The sequence below is a fragment of the Nomascus leucogenys genome, chromosome 6 (assembly GCF_006542625.1).
Source record: "Nomascus leucogenys isolate Asia chromosome 6, Asia_NLE_v1, whole genome shotgun sequence".
Taxonomy (NCBI): Eukaryota; Metazoa; Chordata; class Mammalia; order Primates; family Hylobatidae; genus Nomascus; species Nomascus leucogenys.
In genome coordinates this window covers 60,850,369-60,868,598 of record NC_044386.1, presented here as the reverse complement: position 1 = coordinate 60,868,598, position 18,230 = coordinate 60,850,369, and the positions used below count along the sequence as shown (strand labels likewise).

General features: G+C 44.6%; 1 protein-coding gene across 6 annotated transcripts in view; it reads right to left on the bottom strand.

The window, feature by feature from the left end:
• Positions 1–17,966, bottom strand: part of CCDC32 (coiled-coil domain containing 32) — a 34,032-nt gene extending 16,066 nt beyond the window's left edge. The window contains exons 1-5 of one of the 6 annotated variants that reach the window (XM_030814289.1): positions 17,885–17,960; positions 15,699–15,954; positions 10,158–10,314; positions 6,904–7,085; positions 6,050–6,870 (exon numbers count right to left, since the gene is read on the bottom strand). In XM_030814289.1, coding sequence (XP_030670149.1) covers positions 6,929–7,085; positions 10,158–10,314; positions 15,699–15,942 — 558 coding nt within the window. In that variant the 5' untranslated portion in view covers positions 15,943–15,954; positions 17,885–17,960 and the 3' untranslated portion in view covers positions 6,050–6,870; positions 6,904–6,928. Of the gene's footprint in view, positions 1–6,049; positions 7,086–10,153; positions 10,315–15,698; positions 15,955–16,202; positions 16,208–17,700 lie in introns of those variants that run through there. The other 5 variants (XM_003266734.3, XM_030814291.1, XM_030814290.1 and 2 more) reach the window with 5 other exon arrangements.
• Positions 17,967–18,230: the final 264 nt, after the last annotated feature.

The window sequence follows — 18,230 nt, the reverse complement described above, 5'->3', positions numbered from 1 at the left end:
CCAGCAGATAAGTTTTGCTTTTATTCCTCCCACTGAAGCAAAAGTTTGTTACCCCTCCCGCTGTGGCTTAAGGCTTTTGCTTAAAGGAGAGGATTGTGGAAGTTGAGGCTTTTTGCCTTCCACCAGCAGCCGCCTTGATCAACCTCTGCATGCATGCATCACCAAGGAAGAACAGTCCCTCCCTTTCCTGACCTGTTCCCACTTTTCCCCATGAACCCCAGGGGAGGCCTGTAGAAAAAAGGTTGCCTTTGCATGCACTCTCGTGTCTGGAATCCTATTCAGCTATTCTAAACTGACATGCTAGGCCACGTGTGGACTTTACAAATTTGTTAACATTTTTATTGTTTTTTTTTCTTACCCACTTGCAAGACAGCCACATCTTTGCCAAAGTTGAAACAGTTGATGTGTCACTATCTCTCCTTCTATTTCCTCTCACTCCTATTCATTTCTATGGACTCAGCTCCCCTAACACTATCTCTCCTTTATTTGGTTGCCTTGTGGCCTTGGCTTTCTGATGGGCTCAAGAAAAGTTACGATTTTGTACCTGCTTTTCCACATTGTTAGGATGGAAGGGACATTTTCTTGCAGTATTCTATATCCTAAGTGGAAAAAGTCCTCAAGTACGATCATCTCTTTCTTAGACAACTGCAACCACCTCACAGCTGGTCTCCTGCGTCCAATTTTGCCCCTCTCCCTACTGTAGCCAGCATAAGTATTAAATTCTGCAACCATAGCAGACTAGAGGGGGCTGCAAAATAAAATACTTAAAAATTAGCTACTTAAAACCTGAAGCTTAGCTTATGGTGCATTGGTTATCTATTGCTGAGTAACAAATCAACCCAAAATTTAGTGGTTTAAACCATGACATTTATTTTTTTATTTTTATTTTTTTGAGATGGAGTCTTGCTCTGTCTCCCAGGCTGGAGTGCAGTGGTGTGATCTCAGCTCACTGCAAGCTCCTCCCAGGTTCACACCATTCTCCTGCCTCAGCCTCCCAAATAGCTGGGACTACAGGCGCCTGCCACCATGCCCAGCTAATTTTTTGTATTTTTAGTAGAGACGGGGTTTCACCGTGTTAGCCAGGATGGTTTCAATCTCCTGACCTCATGATCCACCCACCTCAGCCTCCCAAAGTGCTGGGATTACAGGCGTGAGCCACCGCACCCGGCCAACCATGACATTTATTGAATCTGCAGGGCTTTGCAGGGACAGCTTGTCTCTGTACCACTTGGTGTCACCTGGGACAGCTTAAAAACTGGGGGATGAAATCATTTGAATTACTTACTTACATGTCTGATGCCTGGGGTGGGAAGACTCAAATAGCTGGGACTCCCTGGGCTTCTCTACCTCTCTGTGGCCGACTTCTTACATGCCGGCTCAGAACTACCAAGGAGCATGCTGAGAGAGAGAGACCCCAGGTGGAGTGCTTTTATGACTTTGCCTCAGAAGTCCCATTATTTGTGCTGTACTCTATTAGCAAGGCAGTTACATAGGTCTGCCGAGGTTCAAAGGGAGGGAATATTGACCAAAGATCTCAGGGGAGGAGTGTCCACATCACACTGGAACATGAATGAGTGGGATGGGATACACTGATTTGGCCATCTTTGGAAAATATAATCTGCCATACATGATTCTACTTGTTCTGTAATAGTGAAAAAATAACAATAAAAATTGAAGTAGAAAATAAAAACAAAGAAAAACCATTTCACATAGACATGTATCGCTGCCAAGTGTGAATAACTTGTCCACCCTCAATCACTTTAATTATGGCAAACCCATGGCATACCTTCTAGATGTAAATCTTATCTTGTCACTGCCCCTCTTAAAATCAGCCATTAGCTCCCTGTTCTCCCACAATAAACTCCAAATTCCTTAACATGGTTTATAAAACCCTTCACACCTGGCCTTCTTTAGTAATTTCCACCCTCACCTCTCGTCTATCCCTCCTTTGTTCTTTGTGCTCCAGCTACACTGAACTACCTTCCATCCTCCAAGTTTCCTTTTGCCTTTAGGCCTTTGCACATGCTGTTTTCCTCTTCTAGGACTCATCTTGGTCGCCGTGCTCTTACTCTTCTATTTCCTCTCACTCCTATTCATTTCTATGGACTCAGCTCCCCTAACACGGCCTCTCTCCTACCCCACCCCAACTGGTCTAGGGCTCTCATATCTCCTTCCCACGTGCTCTCAAAGCACCTTGTGCTTACACCTTCCACAGAATTAATGAGGTAGGCTCTATTCCCCCCTGCATCATTCTATGTGGAAAGATGCCATTCTGCTTTATTTAACACCATGCACAGTGCCTGGAACATGGCAGGGGCTCAACAAATATTGGTTAGATGAATGAATCTCTGCCTTAAATAACCTATTTCTGGGTTCAAGTAAACAGCCCTCGCACAAACCTAACATCCCAATGGCACTATCCTATCTTGAGTCTTATAACTGACGTAGGGCCAAGCTGGTTGGGATAATTTAGAATTTTCAAGAAAACCTTGCCTGCTTCATGTGGTTGGGGCTGTTCTCAGCCTTGGAGGACTCCTTCCAAAACAGGGCCAGGGAGAGGCTCCAGGGCTTCTGTCTTCCAGCAATGGTCCTGGTGGGCAGGTCTGCCTGGAAGGGTGCACCTCGGCCACAGCTGGCGGGACATTTGTTTACTTGCTGTGCCTACAGCCAGGGCCTATTTCTGGATCAGGTATTGGATTCATGCCTGTGTCACTCCAGCCCTGATCTCGCCAGGCACTGAGTGATGAGCATGTGTGTGTGCCAGGAGAGAACAGCGGCAGTCCCTTAGGTTATCTGCCTGGCGGCAGCCCAGCATTCCCTGGATGTACCAAGTCATTACGGCTTAGCCCCTGTTGGTGATTACCCTCCCCTGGCTCTAAGGCTTAGCACTAAATATTGCTCCATTTGCTCTAACTTCCTGTCTGTTTCACTAAGGAGGAAGAAGGAAAACAAGTCAGGGGTGATAAGTAAGACTCTACCAACTTACAAATCTTACTAGGTTGAGGAAGCCCTAACTGGAGTTCCTTGGAGTTTTCAGGGTCAAAGGAAACAGATCAGCATTTTAGGCCAATACTTTTTCCTATGGTTAGTCCTATTACTAAAAAGGAACTGGAACATGAAGTGGTCACTTGACTTATTTATGACCATCCAGTAAGCCACAAAGACAGATAAAAGACAGCACCCAACACTCTCAGTTTCAAATTGAGTGCCACTTCACTAGCCTAAGATAAATCTATATTAACAAGTTAGCTTTGGGAGCTAGTGGCAAATTTGGTTTTGGTAAATGGAGTTTTACCTTTTTTTAGAGCCATTGTTTACGCTGTCACCTCTAAATCAATTAAGAAACTATAGCTACAGCTCACTGGGTTCCCTTCCATGGAGTCGTGCAGAGCTCCTCTCACACCGCACCCAGGTTTACACATGGGCTAGAAACCATTCAACTTACAACTCCGTTTCAGTTCCTCTAAAGCGATTCTCCACCCTCTCATATTCCAATTTCTGTTTCTGAGGTAGAAAATGGGAAGTAGGGAAAAGGCAAAGCTAGAATCTTGCCTGAATGACAGAAACACTATTTTCGGGTACAGAAACATTCTCTTACTGTCCCATGATCTGCACTTTGGGAGAGTGTTTTGGGACTTCATTGCTTTTTTTTTTTTCTTAAACTGTTGTTTCTGAGGAAGAATAATTTTTGTTTATCATGCAGGGAGAAGAAAAATTTCAGTTTTTCTTTCTTTAAAAAATCCATCCTGGGCCAGGCACGGTGGCTCAAGCCTGTAATCCCAGCACTTTGGGAGGCCGAGGCGGGTGGATCACGAGGTCAGGAGATCGAGACCATCCTGGCTAACACAGTGAAACCTCGTCTCTACTAAATATACAAAAAATTAGCCGGGCGTTGTGGTGGGTGCCTGTAGTCCCAGATACTCGGGAGGCTGAGGCAGGAGAATGGCGTGAACCCAGGGGGCAGAGCTTGCAGTGAGCGGAGATCGCGCCACTGCACTCCAGCCTGGGGGACAGAGCGAGACTCTGTCTCAAAAAAAAAAAAAAAAAAATCCATCCTGGTAGGGCGCGGTGGCTCACACCTGTAATCCCAGCACTTTGGGAGGCCAGGCGGGCGGATCACGAGGTCAGGAGATCCAGACCATCCTAGCTAACATGGTGAAACCCGGTCTCTACTAAAAATACAAAAAATTAGCCGGGCATGGTGGCGGATGCCTGTAGTCCCAGCTACTCGGAGAGGCTGAGGCAGGAGAATGGCTGAACCCGGGAGGCAAACCTTGCAGTGAGCTGAGATCGCGCTGCTACACTCCAGCCTGGGCGACAGAGCGAGACTCCGTCTCAAAAAAAAAAAAAAAAAAAAAAATCCATCCTGAAAGCCATGAGATGGCCCTGGAGAGGAGTGAGGCCTGGCATCTGAACTCCAGGCGGAGGTGGCAGCCTGCAAGCCTGGACCAGGGCTGGATGACTGTCAATATTCTGGCTTCCTCAACGTGCCCAGGGGCCACAGAGAGCCACTCTCTGTGTCACACGTATCCTGCCAATAAAATGCAGTAGGAATAAAGCGACTAAATCTACTAATAAAGGTGTTAACTCAGCCTGGACAACACGGTGAAATCCCATCTCTACAAAAAATATAAAAAATTAGCTGGGCATGGTGGTGTGCACCTGTAGTCCCCGATACTCAGGAGCCTGAGGCAGGATCACCTGAGACTGGGAGGTCAAGACTGCGGTGAGCTGAGACCGTGCCACTGCCCTCCAGCCCTGGTGATAGAGTGAGACACTGTCTCAAAAAAAAAAAAGGTTAACCATTAGTCAATGAAAAGAGAGGAAAAGGCCAGGCATAGTGGTTTGCACCTGTAATCCCAGCACTTTGAGAGGCCAAGGTGGAAGGATAGCTTGAGCCCAAAGGTTCAAGACTAACCTGGGCAAAATAATGCGGCCCTGTCTCTACAAAAAAATATTTTTTAAAAATTAGCCAGGCATAGTGGCACATGCCTATAGTCCCAGCTACTCAGGGGAAGCTGAGGCAGAAGGATGGATTGAGCCTGGGAGGTTGGGGGCTGTAGTGAGCAAATGATGGTCACTACACTCCAGGTTGGGTGACAGAGTAAGGAGACCTTGTCTCAAAAAAACAAAAAAAAATAAGGAAAAAAGAGGAGTGGCCAGGCGCAGTGGCTCATGCCTGTAATCCCAGCACTCTGGGAGGCCGAGGCGGGCAGATCACCTGAGGTCAGGAGTTTGAGACCAGCCTCAACATGGAGAAACCCCATCTCTACTAAAAAAAAAAAAATACAAACTTAGCCAGGCATGGTGGTGCATGCCTGTAATCCCAGCTACTCGGGAGGCTGAGGCAGGAGAACTGCTTGAACCTGGGAGGCAGAGGTTGCGGTGAGCCAAGATCGCGCCATTGCACTCGAGCATGGGCAACAAGAGCAAAACTCCATTTCAAAAAAAAAAAGGAAAGATATTTGAATATTACAATAAAAATATTCGTATCACTAAGCAAGTATATGGAACCACCTAATTGGTTCCTATTCTTTTGGGCAAGACAAATACTTGATTTAGAAATGAGCAAACAACAGCCAGGTGTAGTGGTTTGCACCTGTAATTCCAACTACTCAGGAGGCTGAGGTGGGAGGATCACCTGAGCTCAGGAGTTTGAGGTTACAGTGAACTATACGATTGTACCACCACGCTCCAGCCTGGGCAACAAAGTGAGACCCTGCCTCAAAAAAAAAAAAAAAAGCAAATGTTCTCAGAAGACTATTTATTTATTCTATTTTTTCTTTTAGCTCCTCTCTCGATCAGAAGATTTTTACAGCCACCCTACTGATCATTAGGGATTTGTAAACTATTACCCAGGAAGAAGGCCCATGAAGCTAAGGCCTCAGAACACCAAAGTCTGGACTGTCTGAGGGCACATGCTAATAACAGGAGGCTGGCAAAGTGGCCAGCTCCCGTGACTTTGCATGCATTTGTCTTTACCTCCCGCTGCCTGGGAACATCCCTCTGGGAGCAATCGAGTCAACAGCACCACAGACACTGCTATTCTGTTGAGAAAAGTTTTATATGGAAACACATACTGATCATGAACACGATAAACAGGGAGGGAAGCTCAGGCTCAGCCAGGAAAGCTGCCACAAGGAAGACGTTTGGAACTATCCAGGAGTAGTGTCAAACACTAACACCATATTTACAAGTCTAATTTGGAACCTGGCCCTTTTTAAGTGCAGGAGGAAGTTGGAGGAGAAGCCATGCATGAAATAAAAAATATATATACACAGACATAAACACCCACATTTTCACACTTCTTTTGCCCATTTTCTCCACAAGGAACAAATGAGAGAAAGAAGCCCAGCCTCTCTCCCTGGAGTCCGTATACTTACTACAGATTTGTTAGAGAAGCCCCAGATGGGGCTTGGATTCAAGGAGCAGACTTCACTCTTACTGGCCCCACTCATGTGACAATTCACCAAGGGAATGCTTGGGACACAAGCATGAATGACCAGAAGAGGCAAGAAAATATATGGCTCACTTAACTTACACATTACACAAAAGAGGCCTCAGTTTCTCCAAGTACTTTCACATTCGATCCTTAGCAGACTTCTAACCTGCAGTGACAGAGCTCAGCCAAGCTGTGAGACACAGAGGAAAGCAGCATTTTGATCCAGCGTGCACTGGGTCAGTCACTTCATCCAAGACAGTCACACATGCCAGCCCCAAGTAAGTCCCTGGGGGCTTGCAGCTGTTTTCTTTGTGGAGTGGAAATTTGGGTTTTTTCCTTCAGTGGGTTTCTCCCTGCTGCTGTCACTGAGCTCCGCGCTGCTCCCTCTGGACCCGAGACAGCTGCTTGGCGTGTGTGTGTGTGTGTGTGTTTGTGTGTGTGTGTGTGCTGCTCGGTTCGGGGTGTGTGTGTGTGTGTGTGTGTAATTTACTGTTCTGCTGCTGCTGGCTTGTCCCCGGCTGCTGGCTCGTCCTCGGCCACTGGCTTCTCAACCTGTGACTCTGGAGGAATCAGATACTGGACCTCCTCTGTGCTGATGGCTACTTTATCCGGCTGGAGCCACCTCTTGAAATGTTCCAAAGTGCTATGAAAGGGCAGAATAAAAGGGTGGCTGTGTCAGACCTCACTGATTAATTACTTAATGATTATCTCAGTTACTCAAACACTATCTTCCCGCCCACCAGCAATTTCTTCCTACAATTGTTTTTCACTGCTAACCTGGGGAGTACAAGGATACTCCTATGGCAGCTGTGCATCCTGGCAGCTCTGTGCATAATTTACCCCATAGTGGGCACTTTGGCTACAGGCAGCAGCAGGCCCCCTTCAAATGCAGAGCCTCTGAAGGCTTGATGAGAACCGCTGAAGAGTTTATGCCTCAGTCCTAAAGACTTAAAGATAGGTCTTTTTTCACTCAAAACAGGAGAGGAGAGAAACTGTCAAGGGGAAAAAACACTCAAATAAATACCAAATTATTACTGAGGCAGAAATCTGAGTATCTTTTGCCTCTTATAGCTGAGGCAGTCTGGGACTCAATTATAGCACTTACTTGCACTAAGTGATTTTTTTTTTTTTGTGGGGTTTTTTGTTTATTTCATCCTATAGCAAGTCCCAAAGATAAAAACATCTGAGCAGCAAATATTCCCCACAAGAGAATGACCACTATGCCAGAGGGCTCTTTGTCTGGATCTGTAGGGAGAGGGGAGATGTAATTGTCAAGCTCAAGGTCCCCTACCCGCCTTCCTTATAGGACCCTATATCCTAAAGCTATTAGACATTCACAGTAAAATATAAATGACTAGAAATAATGTAAACCTTATTCTATGCTCCTCAATAGCACAAAGTCTTAACCCAAGAAAGAATTCCATAACAGCAGATTTTAGGCATCTCTTGGTGTATGGGGGAATTTATGTTTTGGATAGTTGGATTTCTCAGCCCATTACTCCCTTGCCAAAAGCATACCACAAGGAGGATCACCTGCCTGGCCCTCACATACGTGAAGACCTATACAACCCCATTGTAAAATGGCCTCTGTTTAAAAGATAAACTTTGAAGAACTAGTGTTTCCTGGTGTTTGTTCTGGATAATGATAGAAAGAAACATTCCCACAGATGTAGGCTTTGGGGAAAAATCTAAATGTCAGAGGGCAATGAGAGCAGCTGATTAACTCTAGTCCTCACAGCTCAGGGGAATCAGGTGTGACACAGCATTTAATCTTCATTTACCACACTTTTCATCAAATTGTTCAAATTATTTCCATAGAGAAGGGAAATCCACATTATTTTACATATTGATAAATACATAGGAACATGCTAATCTGATTTCAGAGAAAGAGGATTTCTACCTGAAAATGACACAGGAGAAAGTTTTGTCTTCTCAGAGCTGGAGAGAAGAGAGGTATTCAGGGGAGAGAATATAAGTAAACACCAAATTATCAGTGGGTCAGGAGTCTGCATCTTCAAATCTCCTATGTTTGGAGCAATTTAAGACTTAATTAGGTTGGACCTTTAGAGATAGAAAAGAGCAAAATGTATACAATTTCCTGAACCCTCAGAGGAGAGTTGGCCTGAACTTAGATGCTACGCTGATTTCTGAAGCATCTACAGGCATGCTGATTGAGCATTTGAGATAATGTAAGTGAAAGTATTTTACACATTTGCAAGTAAATGTACCTATGAAGTTTTATTCACATACTGCCCTGATTTCGGCAGCAGTACTTCTTCTGACATGATGGGACTCTCAACACCAATGTCCATATGCTGCAAACTCAAGTTAAATCACATTCCCCTAAGACTGTTGTTAAAATTCAATTTTTTAATCCCCCCGTTGATTTTTACTTTGAATAATTTCTTACCAAACTCTAAAATTCTGTAGGAAGGATAATATTAGTAACAGCCAACACTTCTATAGTGCTTACCATGCGCTAGGCATTGTTCTATACCCTTTACAAATAGTAACTCATTTAACCCTCATAACAACTTATGAGTTAAGAGCTGATTGCTCCCATTTCACAGATCAGGAAACTGAGGAACACACAGGTTACTTACCCAAGAACATACAACCAGTAAGTGGCAGAGCCGATTTCCTGAGTGTCAAGCCCCATTCCTGCTCATTGTGGCAGGGCAGCATGCCCTCTCTATCTTTCTGCATCTAAACTACTTGCAGGTACTGGACAAGTCCTGCCTCCCTCTATGGCAAAACACCAGAGCCAGGAGGGAGCTCAGCGGTCTCTCAATTCCCAAAGCACGTTCTGTCACTTCTACTCAACTGGCCCTTCTCTTATTACTGCCTGGTATTGTTAGGTATGTCTTTATATATATTTGTCATCTGCCCTCAAGTAGTTTTGAGGACAAAAACAAATGGGTCTAAAACTTCCTTATACCATTCCCTCCGTGACGCCAAGCACAGTGCTATCACACAGTGGATGCTTAATAAATTCATTAATTTAGTCTACATAAATTCATTGAGTGGCTACAATCTGACAAAAATTCTGTAAGGCAGGCTGGGTGCCGTGGCTCATGCTTGTAATCCCAGCACTTTGTGAGGCCGAGGCAGGCAGATCACCTGAGGTCAGAAGTTTGAGACCAGCCTGGCCAACAGGGTGAAACCCCATCTCTACTAAAAATACAAAAATTAGCCGGATGTGGTGGCACATGCCCGTAGTCCCGGCTACTCAGGAAGCTGAGGCACAAGAATCACTGGAACCCAGGAGGCAGAGACTGCAGTGAGCCGAGATCGTGCCACTGCACTCCAGCCTGGGCAACAGAGCGAGATTCCATCTCAAAAAAAAAAAAAAATCTGTAAGGCAGTGGAAATTCAGAGGTAAGAAGAGATGAAGAGATAGTTCCAGAAAATAATCTGTCTGAGGAGTAAATGGTTTTTCCTTTTGTTACAGTAACATGGTTTCCAAACCTCATGAGAAAGAATTCAAGAACATAAGAGAGACTGATTAGTTACTACTTTCTCAAGTTCATTGCATACTTAAAAATGAACACAATGGTTTATCCTTAACTCTATTCAATCTGTGACCAACATGTAGCTGCAGTATTTGCCTTTTGGCAAAAAAGTCTGTTCTTAAAAATCTACTGCTGGGCTAAAAACAAATAGAACAACTATATAAAGGATGATTTCAGCTGGAACTAGACGGGGAATCGATTACCTCTCATCAGAATCAAGTCCATCCACAAAGAACTCTGAAGCTAACTTCTCCTGGAGGAACCGATCCCAGCATTCCTTCTTGGCTTGGGCCAGAGTTCGAAGCATGTCCTTGGAAGTCACTTCCTGATTTAAACCTTTGATTCTTCTTAGCTTCTTCTCTAGAGAAAGAAGTAGAGCTTAATAAGGAAAATGAGCATAACATGAAATTTTAACTAAATCTAAAACTCAAAATACCAACTTAAAAAATCTCTCACTGATGAGGACATCCACACTCCTTGCCAAAGAGATCATTTTTTAAGAACAAATAAAAGGGAATTGAACATTCTTCCTTTTTCCTTCACAAAGTCCTCACCCTGCATTGTATCAAAAAAATGTTTAACCCAAGAAAAGGGAAAAGCCATAGGTTCTCATAAATAAATCAATGGCATGTTTTCTTTGAAATCACGTAAGCCCAGCAGGTATCTCTCTAAGGAATGCTTGTTTTCTCTGGTTTGACATGTGTATACTACTGTCTTTTTTCAACTCCTTGAAAATAATCTCTCTGAGGAGTAAGTGGCTTTTTCTTTTTGTTACAGTAACATGAAGTGGTTTCCAAATCTCACGAGAAAGAATTAGAGAAAATGATGAAAGATCCAACGGTTCATTAGATATTAAAATTGACTTGATGAGAACTCAATAAGAGACCTTTAAAATCTCTATGTGTGATTAAATTCTTAATAAAAAGAATCTCCCAACATTTTTTAAAGTTGCTCAACTTGTGGCCTGGATGTTGGAGTCTAATAAAAACAAACGTCTTCTAATCCCATGACAGGGCTCCATATGGCTTCTTGATGATAGACGTTAAATTACTCTTGTTTGCATTTTAACTCTAATTGTTTAACAGATTTCCCCTTTCGAAGAATACAAGAAAGGACATCACCATTTACCGTCTGCCTTAATTTAGTTTGCCTTCAACTATAAGTACATAGGTAAATGATGGCATGGTGGGGTGGTGAACATCAAGCTTAGAACCAATAGAAACTATGATTTGCAGTTCTGTTTTCATTTCTAAAAAAGTCACATCAGCCTACACCCACTGATCAAAACAAATACCTTTTGTTCCTGTTATTACCACCATAAGCTCACCCATGTAAAAAAAACCTGCAGTTGATAAATGTTAAATATTTGCAGGGTTTGTTTTCTCCTTGAGGATATAAAAAGGGTTATCCATAGCATACATTTAAGTTTTTAATTATTGCTGTTATCAGTGGATTTTCTTTGATATAGGTTATTTAGCAATAAAAACAATCTTCATATTGTCTGGCCTCAGTTGTCAAAGTGGAAGGTACTCTTTTGGGCCGGAAAAGGTCTTCCTCTCTCTAAGTATGCTGAGTCCCTGGTCAGGTGTGATTTCAGTAGGGCAGGCAGAAACAGGCACTAACACATCCTTGTCTGCCGCTGTCTCCCAGTCCGTGCCATAGGCAACCAGAAATGACTCTTATTTTCTTCAGAGACGAAAACTTCTTAACTGACTTTAGAAAAGATCATTAACTTTCCAAGCCAGTCTTCACTAATCAAAATCATCACTGTCTTCATTAAACTTTTTCTTTCTTTCTTTCTTTTTTTTGAGACGGAGTGTCGCTCTGTCACCCAGGCTGGATTGCAGTGGCACGATCTCACTCAGCTCACTGCAAGCTCCGCCTCCCGGGTTCAAGCGATTCTCCTGCCTCAGCCTCCCAAGTAGCTGGGATTACAGGCGCACAGCATCACACCTGGCTAATTTTTGTATTTTTAGTAGAGACAGGGTTTTGTCATGTTGGCCAGGATGGTCTTGAACTCTTGACCTCATGTGATCTGCCCGCCTCGGCCTCCCAAAGTGCTCTCTCTCTTTCTCTTCCTTCCTCTCTCTCTTTTTCAACAAGGTCTTGCTCTGTCACCCAGGCTGGAGTGCAGTGGCATGATCACAGCTCACTGTAACCTCAAACAAGTGCTAGGCTCAAGCAATCCTCCCCCACCTCAGCCCCGAGTAGCTGAGATTACAGGCATCTACCACTTCAGGCTAATTTTAAAAAATATTTTTGTAAAGACAGTCTCACTGTGTTGCCCAGGCTGGTCTCAAACTCTTGGCTTACATGTGACCCTCCCACCTCGGCCTCTCAGAGCGCTGGGATTATAGGTGTGAGCCACCATGCCTGACTTTCATGAAAGTTTCTTAGAAGCCCTTGTCACAAAGTACCAACAAGCCAAGGGATCTGGTTCTGTAGCTTTATCCGATTGTTGCCTCTTCTCCTTATCATCATTAAACAGATGCTTTGGCTACCACATGCAGAATTTTCATCCCCTAGGCCATGGCTGCAAGCATTGCTATCCTATCTTTGGTGGCTTCCTGGCAAATTTCACCTTACTCCCTATCTTTCTATCACTCCACCTATGTTTTTCTCATATCTTTTTCCTCCAGTACATCATTAACAAAATCCTTTTTGTTTTTGCAAGATATTTCTTACCTATCATGCAAGCTCTCTTCTGACTCTTCTTTCCGTCTTTCCTCAGAAGCTCCTTCTACCTGAATTGCCTTTCCTTCCTCAAAAAATTATTCCCAGGTTTGTGGCTGATGTTCGACAAAGCATACAACAACATAAATTGGGGAAAGGACACCCTATGTAACAAATGGTTCTGGGAAAACTGGCTAGCCATGTGTAGAAGAATAAAACTAGATCCCTATCTGTCACCTTATACAAAAATCAACTCAAGATGGATATAAGACTTGAAATCTTCAAAATTCTAAAAGAAAACCTAGGAAAAACTCTTCCAGACATTGGCCTAGGCAATTTTTATTTTGAGATGGAGTCTTGCTCTGTCGTCCAGGCTGGAGCACGGTGGTGCGATCTCGGCTCACTGAAACCTCTGCCTCCCGGGTTCAAGCGATTCTCCTGTCTCAGCCTCCCGAGTAGCTGAGACTACAGGTATGCGCCACCACGCCCAGCTAATTTTTGTATTTTTATTAGAGACGGGGTTTCACCATGTTGGCCAGGATGGTCTTGATCTCTTGACCTTGTGATCTGCCTGCCTTGGTCTCCCAAAGTGCTGGGATTATAGGTGTGAGCCACCACGCCTGGCCTAGGCAAATAATTTATGACTAAGATCCCAAAAGTAAATGCAACAAAAACAAAAATAAATAAATGGGATCTAATTAAACTAAAAAGCTTCTGTATAGCAAAAGAAATAATCAGAGTAAACAGACAACCCACGGAATGGGAGAAAGTATTTGCAAACTATGTATCTAACAAAGGACTAATATCCAGAATCTACAAGGTGCTCAAACAAATCAGAAAGAAAAAAACAATCCCATCAAAAAGTGGGCAAATGACATGAATAGACATTTCTCAGTGGGATTTGAGAAGATATACAAATGGCTAACAAACATATTTAAAAATGCTCAAAATCACTAATCATCAGGGAAATGCAAGTCAAAATGGCGAGATACCACCTTACCCCAGCCAGAATGGCCACTATTAAAAAGTCAAAAAACAATAGATGTTGGCATGGATGTGGTAAAAAGAGAATCCTTTATACACTGCTGATGGGAATGTAAATCAGTACAACCTCTATGGAAAACATAAGGAGATTTCTCAAAGAACTAAGAGTAAATCTACCATTTGATCCAGCAATCCCACTACGAGGTGTTTACCCAAAGGAAAAGAAGTCATTACATCAAAAAGACACCTGCACACATGTTTCACAATTCATAATTGCAAAGATATGGAACCAACCTAAGTGCCCATCGAGCAATGAGTGGATAAAGAAAATACGGAATATATACACCATAGAACACTACTCAGCCATAAGAAAGAAGAAAATAATGTCTTCTGCAGCAACTTAGATGGAGCTGGAGGCCATTATCCCCTAAGTGAAGTAACTCAGGAATGGAAAACAAAATGCCGTACGTTCTCACTTATAAGTGGGAGCTAAGCTATGGGTACACAAAGGTATACAAAGTGGTATATTGGCCAGGCATGGTGGTTCACACCTGTAATCCCAGCACTCTGGGAGGCCAAGGCAGGTGGATCATGAGGTCAGGAGTTCGAGACCACCCTGACCAACATGGTGAAACTCTGTCTCTACTAAAAATACAAAAATTAGCCAGGCGTGGTGGCGGGCGACTGTAATCCCAGCTACTCAGGAGGCTGAGGCAGCAGAATTGCTTGTACCCATGAGGCAGAGGTTGCAGTGAGCCAAGATCATGCCACTGCACTCCAGCCTGGGCAACAGAATGAGACTCCGTCTCAAAAAAAAAAAAACAACACAAAGTGGTATACTGGACCTTGGAGATTCAGAAGTTGGGAGGTTTGATGAGGGGTGAGGGATAAAAAACTACACATTGGGTACAATGTCCACTACTTGGGTGATGGGTGCACTGAAATCTCAGACTTCACCACTATACAATTAATCCATGTAGCCAAAAACTGCTTGTACACCAAAAGCTATTGAAATAAAAAAATTAGGGCCAAGCGCCGTGGCTCACACCTGTAATCCCAGCACTTTGGGAGGCCAAGGTGGGCCTTTTTCCCAGGTTTGGTCTTGTGAAACATGGATGGATCTCATGGTTGTTCCACAATAAAAGGATATTACAATTCTAAAGACTGCCCATCACCGCCCTAGACTGATATTTCTTTTTCCCCTAGCATGGGACAATTTGAATCTCTTTCCTGTGTTTGGAATCTCTCTAGATACTTATACTATGGCCACAGGACAGGGTACTGAAAATGTGTTCAGGAAATATTTTTAAAATAAAATGGCTAACAAGAGGCAGAATGAATCTTATGTCAATATGCTCCCATTCTCAACAATCAATCTATTTATGTAAGTTTTTCAAACTCCAGCATCAGAAATCCACATGTAGCCCTGGGGCCATCACATTTTCTTGCAGGATGGCATAAGGTTTAACACTTTTGAGTTATTTGAATATATGGGCAACCAACAGTAGGCAAGAGGGTTCTACAGAGTGCCAAGAAATCAAACACGGAATTTAGATGAACTGGTCAGAGGCAGGAAGTGACAAAAACTGTTTTAAGAGCTGTTCGGGTAGTCATGGTGGCTTACGCCTGTAACCCCAGCACTTTGGAAGGCCGAGGTGTGTGGATCACCTGAGGTCAGGCATTCGAGACGAGCCTAGCCAACATGGTGAAATGAAACCCCATCTCTACTAAAAATACAAAAAATTAGCTGGGCGTTGTGCCAGGCGCCTGTAATCCCAGCTACTCGGGAGGCTGAGGCAGGAAATTCGCTTGAACCTGGGAGGCGGAGGTTGCCATGAGCTAAGATCGTGCCACTGCACTCCAGCCTGGGCAACAAGAGTGAAAGTCTCAAAAAATTAAAAAAAAAAAAAAAAAAAAAAAAACTGTTCAAGGAAAAGGGGGCTGCTTCCCAACAGCCAGCTTGAAACATCCCTTAGAATTATATCTGACAGATACATGTGACAGGAATAACAACAACACAAAAGAATAGGAAACCAAGTTTGATGTAACAGAACTGCAATATGCTTCCCTAGAGCCGTCAAACTTACCTAGAGATGCTAAATACACTTCTGAATCCTGCAAGGGAGCCCAAGGCTTTACAGCTGGCTGGACAGCAAAGTCAGCCACCTCCCTCTGGCCTTCACCTTCAGGGCAAGAATCCACAAAGGAGTCTGAGAAGGCATTGTTGGCACCATCTTCTTGGTCAGGATTTGGCAGACAGGAACAAATTTCAGCCCAGAGATCCTGGCCAGATCTTGTGGCTGTAGAGTCAGCGCTCTCAAACATTTTCATTTGGAATCTGAGCTATAAAACAGAAGCTCGAGTAAGAACTGGCTTTAAGAATACAGCATAAGGTTGGGCACAGTGGCTCACGCCTGTAATCCCAACACTTTGGGAAGCCGACGCAGTCAGATCATTTGAGGCCAGCAGTTAGAGACCAGCCTGGGAAACATGGCAAAATCCCATCTCTACTAACAATACCAAAATTAGACAGGTGTGGTGGCACATGCCTGTAGTCCCAGCTACTCCGGAGGCTGAGGTAGGAGGATCACCTGAGCCCAGGAGACAGAGGCTGCAGTGAGTGGTGATCATGCCACTGCACTCCCGCCTGGGTGACATTGTGTGGCCCTGTCTCATAAATAAGTAAACAAAATAAAAATAAAAATGGAATTCCTACAAGCCATACACAAAAGGCAGATACTGTGATTCCACTTATATAAGGCACCTGAGTAGTCAAATTCATAGATACAGAAAATAGGATGGTGGGAGCTGGGAGGTAGAAAGAATGGGGAGTTACTGTTTAATGGGTACACAGTTTCAGTTTGGGAAAATGAAAAAGTTCTGGAGATGGATGGTGGTTATGGTTGCACAACAATGTGAACATCACTGAATCATACACACAAAAATAGTTAAAATGGTCAATTTTATGCTACATAGATTTTAACACACACACACACACAAATCTCTAGGGCATTTCCAGGGTGGACAACCAGCCTGCACTTTTCTCCAAAGATCTCCAAAATGCAACAGTTCTATCTCCAGTCAATTAAATTCTGTTTTTTTTTTCTTTTTCCTTTTATTTATTTATTTATTTTTTGAGACGGAGTCTCTCGCTCTGTCGCCCAGGCTGGAGTGCCGTGGCGCTAACTCGGCTCACTGCAACCTCCGCCTCCCAGGTTCACGCCATTCTCCTGCCTCAGCCTCCCGAGTAGCTGGGACTACAGGCGCTCGCCACCACGCCCGGCTAATTTTTTGTATTTTTTAGTAAAGACGGGGTTTCACCGTGTTAGCCAGGGTGGTCTCGATTTCCTGACCTCGTGATCCGCCCGCCTCGGCCTCCCAAAGTGCTGGGATTACAGGCGTGAGCCACCGCGCCCGGCCCCTAAATTATGTTTTCAACAGAACACAGACTAAAGGTCTTCCACAGTTCCATATACATGAAGATCCTGCTTGGTAAAAAGTGTCTGTCGGAGAGTACTGTCACAATGCAAGGGCTATGTGCTCAGCGCATGCAGTTCAGCCATATGTCTCATGTTCTTATTTTAATACAAACACTGAAAGGTAGATATTTTCACCATTTTACAGATGAAAAAACAAGTTCAGAAGGGTAACTTGCTCCAGGGCACATTACTGATATGTGGGGAATCCTTGACTGGAAACCAGATCTGTGCTGCTCCAGAATCCATGTTTTTATCAAATACCATCCTGCCGGTTTGGAAAATATAACGAAAGCAGCCCAAGCACGGGCAGGTAGGAAAAGCTACGCAAAGAGCCTGGAGGCTTTTATCACTATCTAGGCATATAAGATAGGCTGACACCTTCTTTCAAGAGGGGACTTACAAATCAGGAAGGCTGCCTGAGGCAAGGTCTGAATAATGCCAGGAGACAGAGCCCAGCCAGCGTAAAGGCCGGAAGTAAAAGGGACAGATATGCGACGGCGGTCCTGGGTGAACTGATGTCTAGCGCTACAGTGAACCCCCAACCCGAATTCGTCTGAAGCCACCCAAAACCAAAACTTTGCTCACACCAGAGCCCCGCATGGCCCCTTACCCCAGGGCAGGGCGTCCAGAACCGCGAAGGAAATTCCGGCGTCCAGATCCCAGGCCTCAGTCGCTCAGGTCTCTAGGCTGTCTGGACGGGATGAATCAGGTCCCAAGGCCTCTGTGTGGTATTCCGGGTCCGGGCCAGAGTGGGAGATCCAAAAAGCTGGGCACCCCAGCCCCTCCTCACTTACCGCTACAGCTGCCCAGTAAACGCTTGGCTCAGCTCTGTCGCCTGCAGCCCGGAGGAAATCGGGAGGGGCGGAGTCCCCTAGTGACGGAGCCCAGGAGTCCTCCAACTACCTTCCCACCCGACGATGTTCTGTGCGTCGATTGGTCGAGAGGAGCTCAGGGTGGTGAAGAAGTGAGGAGCAGCAAGAGGCGAGCGGTGGGCGGGGCTCTGGTTGCCGGGAAACTGTGGAGTCACGTGCCCTGAGCATTGCCCCTCCCCTCCCGAGGGCCGGGTTGATACCTTGCAGATCCAGGCTTCCAGTCCCTGCTTGGATAGGGAAGTCGTTTCCAAGTTTCCAGTTCACCTCC